Consider the following 24441-nt stretch of genomic DNA (forward strand, 5'->3'; position numbering starts at 1 on the left):
TTACTTCAGCAAATATACACATTTATAACTGTAAATATGTATTTGTGTTTTGTTTATGTATTTGTGTTTAGTGCATAATAGACTAAGACGTGCAGCTATTAACATAAAAAAGTAAAAATCATCTATTTGTTATTTTGGCGCATATATAAGACCAATCGATATCTGCATAGATTAATTAATTAAGAAACGGCTTAACTCACGTGTGATCGTCCGGTGACAGCACCGACTAGTTTCGGACCCATCGGGGGTCCATCTTCAGGGCGAGTGTTTAATGCGAAGACTTCCGGTCGCGTCGCGTCTCGCACCGAAACTAGTCGGTGCCGTCACCGGACGATCACACGTGAGTTAAGCCGTTTCTTACGGTTGAACGGTACTTATTGAAATTAGGTACAGACACAGGTGGGCACAGTTAATCGAAAAGTTAACTTCGTTAATCGTTAATTCGTTAATTAAAAAATTAACTTCGTTAATCGTTAAAGCGTTAAATTCTCGAAAATTTAACGCAAGTTAAAGTTAATCGTTAACAGTTAACCATACAAAAATTATGCATACTAATTTCACACTTATGTGGCGACACTTGTTTAAAATAGTAATTGTAATTTGAATGTACACATTAGTATTAGAGACAAGTATGAATGCATTATAGTATATTTCATTACGAGTGCGGAAAGCCTGTCATTGCAAAGAGTTCCGACAAATGTCTACAAGTTGACAGTTGGAACAAGTTGTAATGACAGTTTCGCACGTGTACTAAACAACTATTTTTGATACAGTTGCGAAAAAATGAAGCAATTTAATAGAATAATAAAAACACAATAAACTGAATTAACTAAAATGTTTGAAAAATGGCGCCAACCGTAGGGAATATGTCCAAACAACCAAGTCTTCAGTAGATTATTTTTATTGATATGAAATGAAAATGAAATTTAATGAGATGAAATAAAATGAAAACTAACCTAATTGATTGAATCAAATCATTAAATCTGATATTGTAACAAATTAGGAGCTTCTTTTTAGAAACATTTGTATGAATCATAAAAACTTCAATGATTTTTTTTTGTAAAAACTTCACCCAACAGACATTATTTTGACAGTTGGGAAAGAGAACGGACAAGTTTGGAAATGCTAAAGAAAAAGCACGGGTAAAAAAGTGTATTAATACAGTTGCTCAAAAAGTGGCGTATTGCAGGGACGAAGAGCGTTCAGAATGTGGGCTATTACATACTCATGCTTTTATATACTCGTAATGAAATATACTATTTCGAACCTTTTTTTTTGATTTTGTCCTGTTCGCGTCTTTCCCGGACGCTCTGATGCATCACACTTGCACGCGAACTTCATATATATATATCCACAGGTGGGCACAGTTAATCCAAAAGTTAACTTCGTTAATCGTTAATTCGTTAATTAAAAAATTAACTTCGTTAATCGTTAAAGCGTTAAATTTTCGAAAATTTAACGCAAGTTAAAGTTAATCGTTAACAGTTAACCATACCAAAATTGTACATACTAATTTCACACTTATTGTGGCGACACTTGTTTAAAATAGTAATTTGACTATATATTCTATAACACATTAGTATAAGAGACAAGTATGAATGCATTATAGTATATTTCATTACGAGTGCGGAAAGCCTGTCATTGCAAAGAGTTCCGACAAATGTCTACCCGAGCCGAGGCGCAGCCGAAGGTGAGGGTTGACAGTTGGAATAAGTTGTAATGACAGTTCCGCACGTGTACTAAACAACTATTTTTAATATAGTTGCGAAAAATGAAACAATTTAATAGAATATTAAAAACACAATAAACTCAACTAACTAAAATGTTTAAAATATGGCGCCAACCGTAAAAGAATACAAACAGAGACTTTTTTTGTTTTCTTCACCCATTCTGGGAAGGCAAAGGGAACTATGCCCAAACGGCCAAGTCTTCAGTAGATTATTTTTATCAATATGAAATGAAAATGAAATTTAATGAGATGAAATAAAATGAAACCTAACCTAATTCATTGAATCAAATAATTAAATCTGATATTGTAACAAATTAGGAGCTTCTTTTTAGAAATATTTGCATGAATCATAAAAACTTCAATGATTTTTTTTTTGTAAAAACTTCGCGGTTGTTTTTTTCTTTTTAATAGACATTATTTGACAGTTGGGTAAGAGAACGCACGAGTTTGGCAAAGCTAAAGAAAAAGCACGAGTAAAAAGTGTTTTAATACAGTTGCTCAAAGAGTTGCGTATTGCAGGGACGAAGAGCGTTCGGAATGTGGGCTATTACATACTCGTAATGAAATATACTATTTCGAACCTTCTTTTGATTTTGTCCTGTTGGTCACGTCTTTCCCGGACGCTCTGATGCATCACACTTGCACGCGAACTTCACATATATCAATTATCAATTCGTTCGTTTACCATTCGAGTCGTCGACAGTCGCCCAACCTAGCTGAACTTACGAGCGTGGCGTGGCGCGTAATTTAAATAAACAAAATGACAGCACGTCTCCAAGTTTCTAATTTAACGATTAACGGACTTTTATTAACGGAAGTTGAGTTTAACGGAAGTTAACAAAAGCGTTAACACTTTTTGAAGTTAACTTAAAAGTTAATCCGTTAAGCAAAATGTTAACTTCGTTAATTAACGATTAACGGATTAACGAGTTAATGCCCAGCTCTGTATATATCAATGATCAACTCTTTCGTTCACCATTCGAGTCGCCGACAGTCGCCCAACATAGCTGAACTTACGAGCGTGGCGTGGCACTTAACTTAAACAAAATGACAGCAAGTCTCCAAGTTTCTAATTTAACGATTAACGGACTTTTATTAACGGAAGTTGAGTTTAACGGAAGTTAACAAAAGCGTTAACACTTTTTGAAGTTAACTTAAAAGTTAATCCGTTAAGCAAAATGTTAACTTCGTTAATTAACGATTAACGGATTAACGAGTTAACGCCCAGCTCTGGGTACAGACTTAGAACATAATCTGGGAGAACACATAAGGTACTTATTAAGTTATTTTCAATTAAGCGCGGACGGAGTCGCAGGCGACAGTTACTTTAAAAATAATCCAAACAACTAAGACAAGTTAAATAAAAATATAAATAAAACGTAATAATTATAACAATCAAAAATGGCTGGCATAAAAGTGTATTTTGAAAAAAAGAAAAATTTTCTAACATTAGCATAGACAACAAATGTTTTTTTTTCTACCTTGGCCTAAATGCGGCAGCGATCCGCATCGCAAACAGCCTATCTACATCAAAGCTAGGGTTGTCACACTTTATTGTGATTTATTAATTTCTAGAATCTAACGTAATTATCAGTTTCGTCGGGAGCACTACCGTGTCCCCAGATCTACTGAACAGAATTTGTTCACGCCTATTTTTTATTATTAACTTTTATACAAATTGGTTTCTTATTTTTGAATTGTGACTTAATATAACAGATAACATTTTAATATATATTACTAGCTTTTACCCGCGACTTCGTCCGCGCGGAATAAAAAAATGTACACAAGATAAAAAAGTTCCTAGGTCCGTCTCTTAGTTCTAAGCTACCTCCCCATCAATTTTCAGCTAAATTAGTTCGACCGATCTTGAGTTATTAATAGTGTAACTAACACGACTTTCTTTTATATATATATAGATATTTTCTAAACTTCAAGAATAAATCTTTTTTTTATCTAATGCTGATTATTTTTATATATAGAAAAGTTAATTTTCACAAATGTGTCAACCCTTTCTGGCGGCTTGTACGCGGAGGTTTCGTTCCGCAGTAGGGCCGCAGCCACGTGACCTAGTTTGTCGGGGCGCACTGCGACGCCCTGATTGGCTCGTACATCTAGTGATGTTTTATGCATTATACTAATATTTTAAAGAGAATACATTTAAATTTCTGTAGATAAGGAATAAAATCAAAAACTGCTAGAGCATCATCTTCCTGGTCTTATCCCACTCACGTGGGGTCGGCACAAGGTTTTATAAACCTCAAAGTTTTGGGATATTATTTAAGGTCGGCCGCCGCTCACCAACCCTACTTGGGTATATCTCAAAATTAAATAGAATTTAAACGAAATAATTATAGATAAATTATTCAAAACTACTTCTAAAAATAAACCAAAAACAAAAATGAGTAATAATACATTAAAAATAGAACAAAACTTTAAATTCTCTAAGCTAAAACTGTTAGAGCGATTTCAGAAAGGGCAAAATTCCCTTTAAAAACTCGTTATCACTGAGTAATATATGTAATTTCGTCGCAGGCCACAGCTAGTATACATACTAATACTAATATTATAAAGAGAAAAGACTTGATTGTTTGCATTGTATAGATTCCGAAACAACTGGACCGATTTGAAGAATTCATTCACTGTTGTAAAGCTACACTATCCCCGGGTGATATAGGCTATATTTATTACTAGATTTTCGTCTAATTACTCGGACGAAGTAGCTGACAATTGCTAGTCGTTAGATAAATACACATTTTAAGAATTATTTCCGAAACAATTTTCATTTTAGACTTGGGTGAAAATTTATATTTTTAGTGACGTTATAATATGACTTTCTGTAGTCTGACAAAAAAATGTGGTTATTCTGTCCGAAGTCTTGCGAATTACTAGTTAGTCTTACTATCTTACTAATATTATAAATGCAAAGTTTAGATGGATGGATGTTTGTTTGAAGGTATCTTAGGAACGGCTCAACGAATTTTGATGAAATTTGGTACATTTGTAGAACATTTTCTGGAAGAAAACATAAGCAACTTATTATGTTTTTTTTTGTGCGCACGGACGAAGTCGCCGTCGACATCTAGTAATATTATAAATGCGAATCTTCGTATGTATGGATTGATGTTTGTTAGAAGATTTATCTAGAACGGCTTCATGGATCTCGATGAAATTTGGCATAGATGTAGAATGCAGCCTAAAAGAAGTATTTTTTCAACACCGCTCGGACGGAGTTGCGGGCGACAGCTAGTATCCTAATATATTTTATCGAACAAGAGTGACTTTGTGCTTGTAACTTATTAAAACAAATTGCCTCGTCTTTTGTTAAACCACGGTCTAAAAGTTCTTCCTTTGTTGGTATTATGATAAATTATTGCTTCAGTATTTTGGTAATTAATATGCAATTATCGCCTTTATTGTTATTGTACTAAATACTTTATTAGTATAAAATGAAGAATGTTCAAGATTCTTCTTGAACGAGAATTACGTGAGCAAAAGATAGTGTTCAATTTTCTGCATATATATTATTGTTTCTGGTTCCAAATAAATTTTAAAACGCAAACTGTTTTAAGAAGTTTATGTGCCAGTTAATTAAATATTAATTATTTATCCAGCTCTATACTTTGACATTGTATTAAATAGGACCTTAAGAAAATTAAAGTTTCTGTTATTAAAAAATCCGGCTAAGTGCGAGTCGGACTCACACATCGAGTGGTTCCGTACAAACCTGTAGGTAAAAATTTTTACGGTTTTCATAATTTTTACTTTATCTGTGCTTTAAGAGTTCACAGGTGTACCCTAAAGATTTTGATTCTCTTGCGAGTGTCAAAAATTTGCGGCATAAACGGGTGTATCTTTAGATTGCGTTGGCTTAGACGTTTGATTTTTTTCACAGCTCCGGGAGACAGTAAACTTTAGTATTTTATATGAATTCCAGCTTTATACCTCCACGCATTCCTCAGTAAAAGGGCCTTGACAGACAGACAGACGGACGAAAAACAAAGTTTTTCTATAAGGGTTGCGTTTTTTTCCTTTCGAGGTACGGAACCCTAATAATATCATTTTAAGTGAACATGATGGTTTTAGCCATAAAGTAAAATCTAAATTTAAAATGTTTGTCTGTCTAACTGCGTTTGTTACGGGTAACCTCTCAAACGGATGCACTGAATTTGACGTGACTTGAAAGTAACTGATGTATGCGGGAATAACTTAAGTTATTTTTTTAAACATACTATTAATTAATTTTATTTTTTCCTTTTTTTTTTGTATTACGCTGTCGAAATCTCGGGCGCCAGTTATTATAGAAAGTATCTGTGTGGTGTCGATAAGAGCTTGTTAACGTAACAATTATCATTTCGCGTTCAAATAATTAAACAATATACGATAAAAAATATACTGATTTGTTATACGATAACAGTCATTTGTTTTGGTTTGAACGATACACGTTGCGAAAAAAGATACACTGATAAAGTTGATAGCGAAATTGAGAAGCAAAGACATGGAATGGACATGTTAAAAAGAGGAATGTGGAGTTATAGTCCCAGAAGGATCTTAAGCCAGTTTTTTCACATTAACTGCCTACAAGTTTTAAGGGTTACCAGTGAGCAAAAATTTCCTTACTTCTTACGAATTTCCCCCATGTTGCAACTCTAGGCTATTGATTTGCAATAACATGTTGCGTGATATTTTTATGGAATTCGGGAATTATAAAATGGCAACATTAAACCGTGCAGTTGCTGCTCCCTAATTGGTCAAATTATAACGCTGTCAAAATTTTTAGCTTACATATTTTCCATCTGCATCAAGATCCATGTCGAAGTATACACGGTTATGGGTAGGCCTAGGATAAGATGGATTGTGTGAAAGATGACATCATTAAGATGGGTGTGACGACTGAAATTAACGATCGATGTGGACGTTTGCCTGATGTGTCCCCATAGAGTAAGATAATGACAGGGTATTAATGTCACAAATCTAATCGACGGAGGAGGGGACGCACAGAAACAGAATGTGTCCCCATCCTATTCGTCCACTCCATCGTCAAATTCAATTCCCCTTCCCATCTTCTTCTTGAAGTGCCTCTTCAACTAGCGAAGGTTGGCGATCACTTCTCCATATTTTATTTTGTCTCTTGCGAGGCGAAACAGTTTTTTTCTGCGACCAACACTTCTTTTACCGGGGACTTTTCCCATCAAGATGAGTTGAAGGAGTTCGTATCTGTCGTGCCTGAACACATGGCCGAGGTAAGATACTTTTCTCATCTTTATGGTCTGCTCCCCTTCCCATCCTTTCCTTTATAATAAAAGAAAAGTTTGCGAAGGGAAAGAGAACTAAAATTAGGCCTCCGGCACTACACTCATGAGACTGTACGCGGAACTGCTTCCACTTCACGCCTGTCTTATGTATGTGGTGAACCAAGCGAGCCGATCCATTTGTGCATTGCATGTTTTGGTGCTGACTTCAACTCCAATCTTTCGTGATTAAAATCAGCACACCGCAAAATTATAACAGCAGAATCTTACAACACCATTTATTATCTGTCATCAAACCGTCTTATATTTAAATATTATTATTATTATTAAATTAAAAATAATAAAAGTTCAGTTATAACTATATAAGTATTGTTGTATTGTAATTCAAACAAAACACGTATCGTGTATTTCAAAAGCGCAAAACACGTCTATGTTATCTTTATCACTCTGGTGTTTATTACAAGGTTGTACATTTTGATCACGTGTTCGCTCTAACTCGTTCACTCATATAATGTTAAAAAGAGACGTTAACGGTACGAAATGGTCGAATGGTTTCACTAACATTGCATTTGATTAAGTATGGTGAAGTTTTATAGTACAACAGTCAGATTTAAGTCCTAAAAACATGCAGAAGTATTACTATTTATTTTGTACTGCCAACTTTTTTGATGTTCGGAAAAGAAAAACTTTGTTCTAAACAATGGTAATGGCAGCATGTCTACTTGAATGTCGACTTTAGCGCCGTAACTCCACCACACAGAAGACAGACGTCAACTTAACTTACAAATGTCCTAGGACATTTCAACCTCCTTCCCACACTTAATAAAATACTGAAATTATATAAATATCGTCGCGAGCGTCGGTGGCTCAGGGGTTAAGCACTTGACTTGCAATCTGCAGGTCCTGGGTTCGAATCCCGCCATGTACCAATGTGTTTTTCGATTTTCGATTTACATATGTACATTTATCCGACGTTCTTACGGTGAAGGAAAACATCGTGATGCAACCTGCACATATCTGAGAAGAAATTCAATGATATGTGTGAAGTCAACCAACCCGCACTGGGCCAGCGTGGTTGACTATGGCCTAGTCACCCCTAACTTGGGGTAGGCTCCGAGCCCCTCGGTGGGGACGTATAGTGAGCTGATGATGATGATGATGATGATATAAATATCCTTTTTAGTTTATACCCTCCTATTTATATTAAAGGTGGGCAACAAATCTGCAATCTTTTAACCTAACGCAGTGGGCCTAGCACGGACATTTGTGACAATTACCTTCGTATCTTCATGAATTAAGTGAAATTTAGTATTGAGATTTATTGGTGTATTTTACGACCGATAGGAACGCTGCACATTTTATAATTCAACTATAGTTCAACTGTTCAAGTAAATGTGAACTGTACGATTTGAGCGTTTGAGTCTATTCAGACGGATTTCAACTATTTTTGTCAAATGGCCGCTTGTTCGTTTGTCACTTTATTATATACTTGCTTTTACCCGCGACTCCGTCCGCGCGGATTAAAAAATAGAAAACGGGGTCAAAATTATCCTATGTCCGTTTCCTGGTTCTAAGCTACCTGCCCACCAATTTTCAGTCAAATCGATTCCGCCGTTCTTGAGTTATAAATAGTGTAACTAACACAACTTTCTTTTATATATATAGATATATGTAAATAAATGAGATAAAGGTCCATTTAATACAGAGTCAGTTTATGTTATGTAAATCTTTATATGCTATTTATATATTTATTTATATATATTGGAATCATCCTTATAAATATGCCTAGGAAATGTATACATTGCCGCATCTTTATCATACAAAAAATTATAAATAGGTTATCACAACCTGTTAGCTATGTCAATAACCTTATCGTTCTGTTTAGGGTTGCCACCATATTGAATTTTCTCTCGATTTATTATTTCGATAGCTGTTACCCGCGACTTTGTTTACGTTGAATTAATAAAATCCACATTACGTGATAGCTGGCATTCCTCAACGGATTATCGCGGAATTTTCTGCCACGCACAGCCGCGTTATGATACAGCCTGTTCTTCCATTTCGAAACTAGAACATTTTTGGTTCAAGAATTGAGCTTATTTCTTTCTGAGAAGCCGGTAATGCATCTACCGTTTCTTTAGTGTTCCGGATGTCTATCAATGATCACCTCATTGTTTCTGCAACTCGTTTGCCATTATCTTGTAAAAAACTAAGCTGTATTGTTTTTGCTTTATTATTGTAAAAAAAAGTGATTTTTTCCTTATAAGTAAAACAAATAGATCATGTACATGAAATATGATATTTTTCTATATTACGTTCAGTTACAAATTTGTTAATTTATAGTTTTTTTTAAAGTTTACATCCCTAACCGCATATCATGTGTCCCAGTTTAAATGTTTCGTAGGATATGCTGGAATGTGATTTGTTTTTAAAAGAAGGAAGTGATTGAAATAATTGAACATCGAGATTTTTCAACGACGAAAAATATTTATCTAGTGATATAATAAAGCGTAAACAAACATTACATTGTAACGAAGAATCTGAGCAATCACGGAATATTTTTCAATAATTCATTTTGTAAATAAAAGCCCTTATACTTAAACGCTTTAGGCTATATATTTTCATGTCATTTAACTTAGGAGGTGAGTATATTGAAAAAAAAAATGTAACATAAAAGGGACAAAAACTGCAAGCCAATAGCAACTAAGATGGTAATGGTAATTCTCAGCCAATGGCGAAAGCCTTCGTTGTCATTTGAGCATTTGAATTTTGACATAATCGATTGAAAGTTTTACGCGATTTAAACAATAGAAGAAAGTTTTTCTGTGTAACAAAATTTCATGAAAATGACTTATTCACCTGCATAGAATACCATTAAGGTTTATTTTATTATTTATAACAATAAATCTCTTCATTAAAGCTGATTTTAGACAGACAAGGATATGGTGGGCATAAGTAAATTAGGATCACTCACTAGCCCCCTCCTCTAAATGTCAAAAAAGTACCACAAGGTTCTTTTCGTACTGTAGCTGTTTTATTTTTTATGCTATTTTCTACGCTCCTATAGATTTTATTTTGCGACTGAATTAACTGCGAAAGTAGCGCCCCTCAGCGGTACATATATTCTTGTTTCACTATATGTTCAGTTGGAAGTTTCGTTGTCAAAATAAAGAGAGTTTAAAGAGGCCACAAAACTGTATGTATGAATAAGATTTATATACCTGCATCTGTCAATTCGTCAAAGATTAGATAGACATAATATACTATCTGTGTCGAATTCTTTATCTGTGTCGATAACGCGAATTATGTGGATATAGTTTTTTTTTTAAATTTCGAATCAAAGAACTTGTCTATTACAATTATGTCTAAAAATATTGTGATAAAAACCTCATGTTTGATTTAATTTAATATTATTAACTTGATAAATTCACAACGGTTCAACACATCTTATTGACATTTGGCACAGATGTAGAACATTATCTCGAGTACCACAAGAGATATTTGTCACTCTACTTTTGCGCATACGAAGTCGGGGACAAAGGCTAGTATGAAAATAAATTGTCAAAGAATATGTAATTGGGTAGTATTTTTCTATAATAATTAGTATTGCTTTTCTACGCAGACGAAGTCATGGTATGGTAAACCTTATGGTTTAACCAGTGCCATTTTGACAGATGATTTGTTATTCCCAATTGATAAGATAGATTATTATCTAAAGAACCTAGAAAATTGATGTAAATATTAGACATATCTTCATTTTCTACATGTCTATATATTATAATATTATATTTCTTTTTTTTTAAATATGTAATGATTTATCTGTATTCTGTTCCTATTATAATCAATATGAAATGAATAAAAATATACCCTCATAGGTAACAAAAAAACGTCAAAGCGAGTCATTATTTCCTAACTAGCGGTCGCCCACGAATTCGTCAGAAATTAAAAAAAGTAGCTGGTAATATGCATGATACTTTCCCTTCAAAATTCCATCAAAATCGGACGAGATTTTCCGGAGATTAACCGAAACAAACACGGACACAAATATACAGACAGACAAAAATTTTAATAATACCTGTACGAATTATGATTTTTTTCACTCGAAATTACGTACAGACACTTCAATTTTATTAATATATCTAATATATAAAATTCTCGTGTCACAGTTTTCGTCACCGTACTCCTCCGAAACGGCTTGACCGATTCTCATGAAATTTTGTGAGCATTTTCAGTAGGTCTGAGAATCGGCCAACATCTATTTTTCATTTTTTTTTTAACTGCGCGCGGACGGAGTCGCGGGCGACAGCTAGTTTAGATATAGATGTATAGATGCCCACAGATAAGAAAAAGAGCTACGTCATGGGGAAATGCATAGATTAGTTAACGCAGACACGACACAATTGATATGTAAACAATACATGCGCTATAAACTTTTCATTAATTACTTTCAACGTTCTTCCCTGTCTAACTAGCTGTCGCCCGCGACTCCTTCCGCGCGGATATAAAAATAAACTTAATAAGTAGCCTATGTGTTCTTCCAGATTATGTATCATCTGTGCCAAGTTTCATCAAGATCCGTTCAGCCGCTACGGAGATACCTTCAAACAAACATCCATCCATCCATCAATTTAAACATTCGCATTTATAATATTAGTAAGAAGCATGATTGCCATGTTCATGTAATACTCGCTTCACCACTCCTACTATATCTGGCCAGGTCAGAGATTGTTATCGCGGATGATTTTATCACAAAATATGTAAAAACCAATATAGATATAGAAAATTACATAAAAGAAAAACTTGAGAGGTGTCAAGGGACACCCGGATGGAACGAAGTTCCTTTCGATTAATTAGTGAAGGAACCAATGTTTATTCTATGCATAAAAAACTTAAGTCTTCACAAGAAGTACATTTTATTTCTATGAATTTTCGTTATATATTGTCACGTCGTTGCCATGGTGATATAGCAAAAAGTGTCGTGACAACTTTTCGTAAGAATTTTTTCCGTCTAGCCCCCTTTCACAACGCGCGATAAGGAATTTCGTTCCAAAAATTACATTAAAAAATATGACAAAACAGCTACAATATAAGAACTTTTAACACTTATTTGACATTGACAGGGTGGCGCTACTGAGCTATCTTAATTTAGTTTGACTTATGCCTACCGGGTCAGATAACTTTGTCCGTCTGTATACTGTATCTGTTTTGTCCAATAAAAGAGAAAGGGATATATTACACACTCTATTCATGTATCAAATAATCATAAAGTGTATTGTAAAATAAATTTCCAATCCCCGTACCTAAACGTTAGACAATGGAAGTTATAACAAAGACGCGTCGGATAACAAGAGGACGTCTTTGACGTTGAAATATCTTACAGATATTGTATTGAATTTACTGGAAATTCACGTCTATATTAAATATCTAAAGAAAGCTGCTATATACGATGTAAATATATAATTTTAACTAGACGTTTACATAGGTGGATTACCAACGTTGAAGTAAATCATGCAACCTGTAAACATCTGCAAAGAAATTTAAAGATATTTGTGAAGTCAACCCATACTTGCCCACCGTGGTTGACTAAGGTTTAGCCACCTCTTCCTTGGGGTAGACTCAATTCCCTTGTTGGAGTTATGGGCTGACGACGGTTTACGTGAATTAAACGATGCGATATGAAATATTGTTAAAAAAGTTTGCCTCTTTCCCTTCTTTCTAATACACGTATCTTTTAATAAAATAACAATGTTTCTTGTTCAGCGTTTAACATGATATACCAAAATATTGAAGAACCTTTTTATAAAAGCAAATATAAGTTTGAGAAAGTTTGCTATGAGAATTTATGTAGGCGCTTGATATACATAAAATGAATTGTGTCAAGAACCGAAGTTATGAAGTATTTGAACCATCTTTATTTAGGTTAAAAGATTAGTTTTTATTTTAAATATTGTTTTAAACATATTTCTTTACTTTTACATTAATTATGGTCTTTATTGAGGTTATATAAATTCAGTACAACCAAAATAATGCATATTTATTAAAACACACTAGATCGTAGACATTTTAATCAAGTTTAACATTGTTATAAATTTAGAATGTCGGCTCTGGTTAACATTTTAATCTGTGACAAAAGGGGCGTGTAGGGGTCCTGTGTAAGCGACCCGAATTCATTGTGGGATTTCGTCCGTTATCTATATACTGCGACAAAGTTATCTGGCATGGTGAGAGGCGCTGTCATCTGTTCTGTGGACCTAGCACGAATATTACGACAATAATCGTCTTATCATCTACAAAATTTGTATTAACATTTGTGGAACGCCCCTATCGGGAGTTAAGTACATTAAAAATCATACCAATTTCGACATATTTGACGATGAAGATACGAAGGCGATTGTTGTAAATTTTCTTGCTGAACCCACTATTAGAAAATGTGGAAACTACATATCGACGCTGGAAAGCATAAACGCTGTAACCCTTGAAATCGCGAATATATTTTTCACACGTTAATAATTTCAACCATTATCAAACGGTAATGATTTTATTATAGGTTAGCACAAACTACACAACATTGCTAAATACCGCATGCTTGTAGACGTATCAGCTCACGAGTTATCATTTTTTACCTCTCCTGTAAAGTTCATACTTTCGGGGTTACAGCGTTTACGCTTTCCAGCGTCGATATAGACCGATCTGATCTGACCCGGTACAATTCAAACTACCTCAGCCTCCTTGTCAACGTCAAAAAAATGTCACAAGATCTTTTTCATACTGTAGCTGTTTGTCTTGTTTTTTTTTCTTTTTATTCCATTTTCTATACCCTTGTAAGTTTTACAAATTTTGTGACAGAACTAACCGTGTTACTCACCAAGATATCTTTGTTTGTAGACATAGAAAATTACATACAAGACAAGACAAGACCTCTTTCCCTTCCCACCCTTTTCTTATAAGGAAAGGATGGGAAGGAGAAGTTTATTTGGCGGAAGATGGTACGTATAGGAAGGAGAAATATCCTCTTTCTGTGCGTCCCCTTCTCCGTTGATTAAATGTAGGCAACGCGTCTGAAATTTCCAAAAAACACCTCACGTAATTTATGAACGCCCCCTTAGCAAGATGCATATCGTCCCTTAGCTAAAAACACCGCATACGTCATTTTTTATCAACTGTACAGGAGACAAAAAAAATTGCCTATTAAAAAAAATCGGTGGATTTTTTTAGTAATTTCTTAATAAAAACGCTATTTAGCGGTTAAGAAATAATTATTTCTTTAGTTTTTGTCGATTTACTTTATTTTAACTGTGTTACTATATTTCTTTACCTTTCAATTATCTTGTGAGCAATGGTTAGACGCGGAATTAGCAGCTCCAGCTAATGGCATAAAAATTTGAAAACCACCAATTTTCGACTTGAGCGATGTTGTAAGCTAAGGGACTTAATGCTTTTGGTGCATTTTTGTTTAAAGAAAAATCATTATTATAACAAATTCATATGTCGATATTAATCAATGTGGATTTATGTAGGTTACCATTACCGCTTTGTAAATAGTGCACTTTGTTTACCATTGTACAAAAAAAGCAATGTATACTGTACTGCCGTATTTTCTCTCTAGCCAGAGCATTACTGCGGCGTTCTGTATAAGGCCCCACTGACCTATTTCTCCCTTACGCAGTGTGACGTCATCACAGCATTGCGCTACCGCGTGTCCGCAATGTATTAAAGTGAAGTCGACTCTATACTGCACGTTTTAAAGTCGAAAATCGATACAAACGACTTCCGGATAAAGAGTGTCAGAGAAATATAAACTTTATGAAAATGCGATAAGGTTAAGTTTGCTGTATATTCGTATTTCAACCTTTTAAATTTGTTCCAATACAATACAGGTGGGCGTCGTATATTTTTCCCTCTTTCATAACTTTTTAAAGGTTAGGGCGGTTTAGTAAGGACTTTTTTTGCGGAGTATGCACGAAAAGGTTTTCTTTAATTTAGTGTGCTAGTAATTTTAAATAAAAAAGTACCACGAAAACAATTCACGCCTATACTTCAGAGGGACTAGCAGAGAAAGACCTTACTTGGCGTGGTCTTGACACATGACTTGTCTCAAACGTGGTCAACGAACATGCGGCCACATTAATTCGCCAAAATGGCAAAACAGACGCACAGAAAGAGTATGTTTCCCTTCGCCCGTCAAGTCTACTTCCCAAAGGAAAGCAATGGTACTTGTCCACTGGACGCCTGTCTTTTGTGTGGTCGTGGTATTCTTGCTGGCGTCTACCATTGTTAAAAGACTGTGTCGGAGTAATAATTTTTTTTTTGTTCCAGGAGAGAGGAGGATTAGACAATATGAGATCACTGGAGCATTATCTCACAGACATCATGAGAGCGGACACGTCCGACCACATGAAAGGTAAGTCAATAAATGAATATAAGTGAAGTTAGTTGCAGATTTAAAGATTGCGGATATATTATCTCTTTGTCGCACCTTTGAATGCGTGTATGTAAGTCTCGCCCGCTGAATGTCAAATGCAAAGGCTTTGAGCAGCAGAGTAAATAAACATTTATAGACATTTTACGTGAATATATTATACTAGCTTTTACCCGCGACTCCGTCCGCGCGGAATAAAAAAAAAATAAAAAAACGGGGTAAAAATTATCCTATGTCCGTTTCCTAGTTCTAAGCTACCTGCCCACCAATTTTCAGTCAAATCGATTCAGCCGTTCTTGAGTTATAAACAGTGTAACTAACACGACTTTCTTTTATATGTTTAAGATGGATGGTTGGATGTTTGTTTGAATGTATCTCCAGAACGACTCAATGGATCTTGATGAAATTTGTCACATACGTAGAGTACGTCGTAGAGTAGAGAGTCGAGAGAGTCGTAGAGTAGAGAGTACGTCTGGAAGAACACATCTACTAATATTTTTTTTATTAATTCCGCGCGGACGAAGTCGCGGGCGATAGTTAGTTATATCATATATCTGCCAATATGTAACCTCAACTATATTATGCTAAGTAGGAAGTCACGGAGTATTACGCTTGTTTGTCTGTCCGTTAGTTTGTATGGTAACTAGTGTATATTCTGATTTTTCATTCATAGAGTTTTGGTTTTTGGAACGAAGTTCCTTATCGCGCGTTGTGAAAGGGGGCTAGACGGAAAAAATTCTTACGAAAAGTTGTCACGACACTTTTTGCTATATCACCATGGCAACGTCGTGGCAATATATAACGAAAATTCATAGAAATAAAATGTACTTCTTGTGAAGACTTAAGTTTTTTATGCATAGAATAAACACTGGTTCCTTCACTAATTAATTGAAAGGAACTTCGTTCCATCCGGGTGTCCCAACACACCTCTCAAGTTTTTTGTTTTTTAATCTTACTATATCTACTATATCTTACTTATTATTATTATATACTAGCTGTCGCTCGTGACTCCGTCCGCACGCAGGAATAAAAACTTAATAGCGGTATGAATTTTTTCTCGCCTTTTAAACCTTCCTCCACGAACATTTCAAGACTAAGATAAGGTAAATCCGTTCAGCCGTTCTCGAGTTTTAGTGAGACTAACGAACAGCAATTCATTTTTATATATATGTAGTATATATAATATAATATAATAATAATAGATAGATGTATGTATATAGTATGGATGTAGAGATGGATTTTTTAAAGGGTTTCTCCGGAACTACATGGATCTTGATGAAAGGTATAGATGTAGAACATAGTCTGGAACAACACGTTGGTTACTTATGATCCCGAAAATATATATGGTTCTCGTGGGATTAGTTTGGTTGATATATTTATTTGATAACTCCGCAACGTTTCGGTATATCTCATTGAAATTTGGCACAGATATATAACATAAACTCGCATATCACAGGAGATAGTTTTCACACGTTTTTTTTAATTCAATTTCAAAAGCTATATTATGATAAAGTTTCTAGTAATATTATGTCATAAATAGAAGAATTCACGTAAAATATAATCAATAACTTTAATTAAAATCCATACAATTGATAATATTGCTAAATCTGTATGCATTATAAAAAAACTTGAGAGGTGTGTTGGGACACCCGGATGGAAGGAAGTTCCTTTCGATTAATTAGTGAAGGAACCAATGTTTATTCTATGAATAAAAAACTTAAGTCTTCACAAGAAGTACATTTTATTTCTATGAATTTTCGTTATATATTGTCACGTCGTTGCCATGGTGATATAGCAAAAAGTGTCGTGACAACTTTTCGTAAGAAATTTTTCCGTCTAGCCCCCTTTCACAACGCGCGATAAGGAACTTCGTTCCAATCGTTCCAATAATGTTTAGGAAATTTCTATTTTTTTGCACATTGTCTGATGAAAAAATATTATTTGTTATTTATTTCGCCGAAAAAGTGAAGTGACCGCTGCATATAGACACCTGCAATTGCAGATGAGTCGCCTACCTTTAAACAACGGAAGTGGGGACGCAGAGAAACAGGATATTTCCCCTTCCTATTCGTCCCGACCTTCACCAAGTCCACACCCTCTTCCAATCGTTTTAAGAAAAGGATTGGAAGTGAAAGAGGACTAAAATTAGGCCTCTGGCACACACACTCATCAGACTTTAAGCGAAATTGCTTCCACTTGACGCTTGTCTTCTGTGTGGTCGTGGTATTTCACCTGTCGACCCAGCACCTAACAAATATTTTTATAGCGGGATGTACCGTTAGATTTTACGGTAGTGTAAAAAGTATTTTAAGTTATTGAGAAACATTTTCGACCGTGCAGAGTACACTGGATTGCAACATACAGTGACAACTTCTCTGTCGCGATGTACACTACGTTGCAAAACTAGATGTCGATATAAAGTCACTAAATGTGACGACAATCAAATTAAACTAATATTAAAATATTTTTTATGTCATCACAAAAAAAATCAAAAATGTTTTTGTGGTTTAAATATTTTAATTTACTTTCATTTAAGTTGCTAGTAATTATTTTGATTCTTATTGATGTGGTTTACATATTTAATTCTGGTACACTTCTGTACACACTCAGGTCGATTACGGGTATTCGTTAAATCGTCTTTTTTGTATAGTAATCTGTTCGATTATACTTCATTAACTAATTAAGTATTTCCTGACATTCCATTCAAACATTGAATTCGTGTTATAGCAAACAAAACCATATAAGTAAATTCTTTATAAATTACTAGCTTTCACCTGCGACTTCGTCTGCGCGGAATTAAAAAAAAAAACTTAATAAGTAGCCTATATGTTCCTTAATCCTTAAGATAGTAAGTTGTTTTGGAGAAATGTAACAACAAACATCCTTTCATCCATACATTCATCGAAACTTTCGCTTTTTTGATGATACTGGCTTATTAGTTGAATTAGGAAGAAATAAGTTAGGGATGTTTTATAGTTAGAAATTCTTTCGACCATTATCAAAATTTTTTGATATATTTTTCGATACTTTAGGAATATAATTATTACTTGATATTTACCCTCCAATATTTCCATGATCTACAATTTTCAAACTACGCTCGGTCACTTCCAATATCTATATAAGTGTAGTGCGCTTACGCAACTTATTGTGACCCAGCCTTTTGTCCGTAGGCCTTGGACAGGTTGTTAGCGGCTCTGTTTCTCTGTCACATTATATATGCATATTCATGTACTTGTGATAATACTAGACTAAGTACCTGATAGACAAATGGGTATAGTTTTTTACGAGTATAGACTAACAAGAAGGAAGACTAACATGATAAATGGAAGGGTATATCAGTAGGGGGATCTAGGAAGGTGAGGTAAGATTAGGTGACACATTATTAGGACTGAAATGTCGAATAATCTATCTGGTGAACAAGAAAATGGTTCACCACATAGAGTGGGATTAGTACAGAGTAAAGATAGACCGCCAAAGTTATCCGAGCCGGTGATAAATGTGTAAAACCTAAACAAGGCATAAGAAGACAGTTTCGGTCCGACAAGGATCTTGTAACACTTTTTTGATACTGTCTTATTATAATATACTAGCTTTTACCCGCAACTCCGTCCGCGTGGAATAAAAAATAGAAAACGGGGTAAAAATTATCCTATGTCCGTTTCCTGGTTCTAAGCTACCTCCCCATCAATTTTCAGCTAAACCAGTTCGACCGATCTTGAGTTATAAATAGTGTAACTAACACGACTTTCTTTTATATATATAGACTAGCTTTTACCGGCAACTCCGTCCGCGTGGAATAAAAAATAGAAAACGGGGTAAAAATTATCCTATGTCCTTTTCCTGGTTCTAAGCTACCTGCCCACCAATTTTCAGTCAAATCGATTCAGCCGTTCTTGAGTTATAAATAGTGTAACTAACACGACTTTCTTTTATATATATAGATTGGGAATAGTGTTTTGTTGTTTTTTACAATAACAGTCAATAGCTCGAAGGAAAAAGAGTTAAATTTTTAATGCCGTTTGATTGAAGTCGCGGACGACTGCTAGTGAATTGTATGTATGAAGTTTATAAAATGCTACCCAATCTTTAGTAAAGCATAGTAGATAATTAAAGATTTATTATCCTAATAAATATAATTTAAAATAACAAAACGCATCTTTACACGTCTGACATTTTCAGTTTGGCGCGCGGCGTGTGCCACAGGTTATAAATAACTCGGAGCATAGACTAAAATTGTCTCTAAATAGATCTCGCCTCGTGACTGCAATTATGATGACAACGAATTTCTTGATTTAAGGATAATTGGAGAACGAAATTATAGGATTTATCATCTTACTGTGAAATTAACCTTACTCTTACAAGAGTAGAATTTTGTACTAAATATTGGGAAGGGGTAATGAATTTGGCCGGGAAGAAGGCGTAGAGGAATTGGATATAACCTCTTTTGTATGTACCCTCCTCTGACTTTTGATGAAAGAATACGCACTTCGCTGTCACTTTACTATCACGATACCACAGATAATAGATTACTCTACTGGTATTTTAGGCGATATCAAACAATCGCCAGCTTATTTATCAACTTCTGGTTGGTTATAACAGATTTATATTCTTTGCAACTAGTATTAGTTGTCTTTGCTAGTAGTATAAATTATGCAAGAAATAGTTTTTTTTTAAAATAGTAAACTGCTATACTTGAAATGCTTTTAGCATAGAACTGAGCGGTTACTTTTTCTAGTTGTAAAACGTATTTACATACTAATCTTAAAAGGAAATGTCCCAATTAGTAGTCATTTATGGACCCCAAACCGCGCAACTGCTCGGAAAATGAGTGGCGGCCATTTTGTATATGCTTACCTTTTTTATGAAGATAAAACTCGTGCGGGTCGTTTTCAATTTAGTCGCATTACAATAGTAAATATGCTGATAGTTTTAGAAGGCGATACCATTTTGTTAGTGTTTTTAAATACGATACTATGCATATTTAATCTACGGCAATAGATTTTTGCTACAAATAATTTTAAAAAACCTTTTTACGTACCCATTAAGTAATTATTCGTTCGTTGCGTAAAGCAAAAGGAATGGAACAAGTTGCCGGTATCAATGTTTCCATCCAAGTATGGCACTTACAGCTCGCACCATCTTTTGAACATATCACTTATCAGGTGCGTTCGTTGTGAATTTCCTGTATAAGATTGATCTTGCGATTTTGTTGTCATCTAAGTGCACGAATGGGCCGGGTCGACCGGAGTAGTACCACGACCACACAGAAGACAGACGTGAAGTCGAAGACATTCCGCGTACAGTTTGATGAGTGTGGGTGCCGGAGGCCTAACTTTAGTCCACGTTTCTTTCCCACTCGTTTCTTATAAGGAAAGGATGGGAAGGGGAAGTGGATTTGATGGGGAACGCATAGCAAAAGGATATAACCTATTTCGATGCGTTCCCTTCTCTGTCGATTAAAGTTAGGCAACGCATCTGCAATTGCGGATGTCTATGGGCAGTGATCGCTTCGCTTTTTTCGGGGTTTTCAGGTGACCGTTTGCTCGCTTGCCACATTATGATTTAAAAAATCTGTAGTTAAGTTAATAACTTTTTAATTTGTATAATGCAGACCACATTAGGTATTAACTGTACATAACTGGCAGACATTTTGGATTTCGTAGCATACATATGTGACCTTGAATATAACATCCAAACTAATTAAATTCGAAAATAATGATTTTAAAAATATCTTATAAAATATCTATTGTGTTAAAGAACGACATAAGATATGACAGTTGATAGAGATGTTTAAAAGAGCAATGTGCTGATATTAGACATGGAAAGGGGCAGACTGATCTATTGTGTAAAAGTAGGAGAATTAAATGGAAAATAAATAAGAAAAATTAATACGTTTTAAAATAAACAGGAATTATAAATAAATCTTATGTGTTCTTCCATACTACGTTTTACATCTATACCAAATTACATCGAGATCCGTTCAACCGTGGTGATACCTTGTATCAAACATCCATCCATCTAAACATTAGCATTTATAATACTAGTAAGAAAAACTCTTACTTAGGTTGTAAAAATATAACCCAAATAACAATGTCAAAATGTCAACATATGTACATTTTAATTTAGTCGGGTAATAGATAAACATCGTTACGTAGAGCGAGTATCCGTACTGGCGAGCAGTAGAGTTTGCGCGTCGAAGAAGGTCGTGCGTCTATCGATCGGACGAAAACTGGGCCTTTACGGTTTTTATTATAACAGATTAAAAATAATATATATAGTGCGTAGAAATAGTGAACGAATGGAAATAAAATAGTGGAAAATCGGTTTGTTTTTAAAGTGAATCATTTATTAGAATTATTAGTTTCGTTTTATTGTGGTTTGTGAGATCGTTAATTTTATTATGTTTACACCTGTTGATTATTAAGAGGTAGGCAGTGTTACAAGATAGCTTAAGAATCGTAGGTAATTTTAGTAAAATCGTTCAGGTTATTTTTTAAATTTTAATCGTATGTTAATCATTAAAATTTACAGTTTTAAATTCTGAATAAATCTTACTAATAATATGAATGCGAAAGTTTTAATAGATGGATGTTTGTTAGAAGGTATCTTTGGAACGGCTCAACGAATCTTGATGAATGACATATATGTAGTCTGGAGGAACACACAGCCTATTTATTTATTAAAGTAAAGGCAAAATCTAGTACCATATAATATTAAAGTTGCATGTAACAAGGGGAAGTACTTAACCTTCAATCATGACAATGAAATATTGTAAAATAGTTATTTATTAAAATTACTAAACCTTGAAAACCGTCTGACCTCTTTTTTGTTCCATATTCATGAGAGAATAATTTATTATCTATGCATCTTTTAATTAGCTCCAAGTGCAATGGATTTTCGAAATAATGAATATGAAGGATATACTAATTGAAAGAGGAGGTGACGCATAGGAAGAGGGAAATATCTTTCTGTGCGTCCCCTCCTCCGTTGATTAAAGGTAGGCAACGAATCTGCAATTGCGTATGTGTATGGGAGAATTTAGGCGGCCGATTGGTCGCCATCTCATATAAAAAATCTCATATTAATTTTACTTATAAATGCGATGTTTGGATGGATGTTTGTTTGAAGGTATCTCCAGAACGGCTCAACGGATCTCTATGAAATATGGCATAGATGTAGATCATAGTATGGAAGAACACATAGACTATTTATTATGTTTTTAATTCTGCGCGGACGGAGCCGCGGGCGACAGCTAATATTGACATAATTACGAAGGCGATTGTCACAAATATTCGTGTTATGTCCACAGATAAGTCGGTACTTTTATTTTGGCGGTTAAAAAGTGACATTTGTTTTTTTTTTAATAATTTTCCACGTTCGGATACACGTTTGAAATGTTATAATATGCATGTTGATCGTCCGCTTTACGTCCTCGCTTATAAATGTAATTAATACCTGGGTAGTGTCAGGGATATTCGTAATGTTGTAATTTTATACTACTAAGAAGGTGAATCTCGATTTGTACTAGTTTGGATATTTACATCGACTTTAAAGAAGAGATATAAAAACATTTTAATTATTAATTATTTATTTTATTAACAGCAAATTATTTCTGCTTATGTTATTTTTTTACTGCAAAATATATAACCTGTGTGGTATATCGCGTAAGTTCTTCTTGGTTATACTTGAAACATCTTTTGTAGGGTCGTAATACTTCTGCGGTCGAGTTGGTCCATTCATACTGCGTTACCCCTACTAATTCTTCTCGAACAAAAGTAATTTTCTTGTATAACATAGAATATAAGATCTGTCTTTACATCAGTATTATATTAATAATATACATATTAATCAAATTGGAGTTCTTTATTATAAAATTGAATAAATTGTTTTTTTTTTTAAATTTCGCGTCTATCTGTCAGCAACTGCTACACCGATTTTGACCGGACTTAGACTGGAAGATAGCTGATGCACGCGTTCATATTATACGCTACTTTTTTTAATCATGCTCGAACGAAGTCTCAGGCGACCACTAGTAGAACTTTTATTAATACAGCTGTCGCCCCCGACTTCATCCGCGTGTGATTAAAAATACAGAGTTAATCTATCTGCTATTTCAGTCTATTATCTACTTATATATGTTAGAACAAGAAAAAAACTATCCCATAAGAACTAAAACCTAAACGGGACAAAAAGTCTAAATACTGTACCAGAGTGTTACCTATCTCTTTCAATTTTATCCAAAACCAACTTTCACATTTTTTATATACTTGCAGTTGACCGCGACTTCGAACACGTGGATTTAAAAAAAAAATCAATTAGCCTACCTGTTCTTCCAGACTACGTTCTACATCTATGCCAAATTTCATCAAGATCCATGCAGCCGTTTTGGAGATATCTTCTAACAAATAGCCATCCATCTAAACATTCGCATTTATAATATTAGTAAAATGTTAATGACATTAGTGAGATTACACGTATGCTATTTTAAAATATTCAAATATCAACATATATCAATTTAGGAGTACCAGTTGACATTTTTTCTCTAGTTCACCTCAACCCGATAATATTTAAGCATGTTTTTTTAATCATACAAATACTTTTTACAACCACCTCGCTCTATATGTCAAGGAAACTTATCTATTAAAATTGTGCAATATTGTTTATTTATATAAAAAAAAATAGCTGTCACCCACGACTCCGTCCGCACGGAATTAAATAAAAACGTAATAAATCTATGTGGTCTGTCAGATTATGTTCTACATCTGTGCCAAATTTCATCAAGATCTGTTGAGTCGTTCCGGAAATATCTTAAAACAAACATCCATCTAAACATTCACATTTATAATATTAGTAAGATAGTACGAAGTATAATTATAAAGAGGAAAGATGTTTGTTTGTTTGTATTTAATACGCCCAGAAACTAATCAACAGATTTGAAGAATTCTTTCACTGTTGTGAAGTTACACTATCACCGGGTGTAGCGTTGCCAGGCGTCCAGATAAAGCCGGACATAGGTCGGACTACCCACTAAACCCCGCGGTGTT

At 34.4% G+C, this 24441-nt stretch overlaps 1 protein-coding gene across 1 annotated transcript in view; it reads left to right on the forward strand.

Moving 5' to 3' along the window:
* Positions 1–24441, forward strand: part of LOC106711939 (translational regulator orb2) — a 56757-nt gene that overhangs the window by 7739 nt on the left and 24577 nt on the right. The window contains exon 2 of the mRNA XM_014504365.2: positions 15295–15379. Within this exon, the coding sequence (XP_014359851.1) occupies positions 15295–15379 (85 nt within the window). The remainder of the gene's footprint in view (positions 1–15294; positions 15380–24441) is intronic.

The sequence above is a fragment of the Papilio machaon genome, chromosome 29 (genome assembly GCF_912999745.1).
Source record: "Papilio machaon chromosome 29, ilPapMach1.1, whole genome shotgun sequence".
NCBI lineage: Eukaryota > Metazoa > Arthropoda > Insecta > Lepidoptera > Papilionidae > Papilio > Papilio machaon.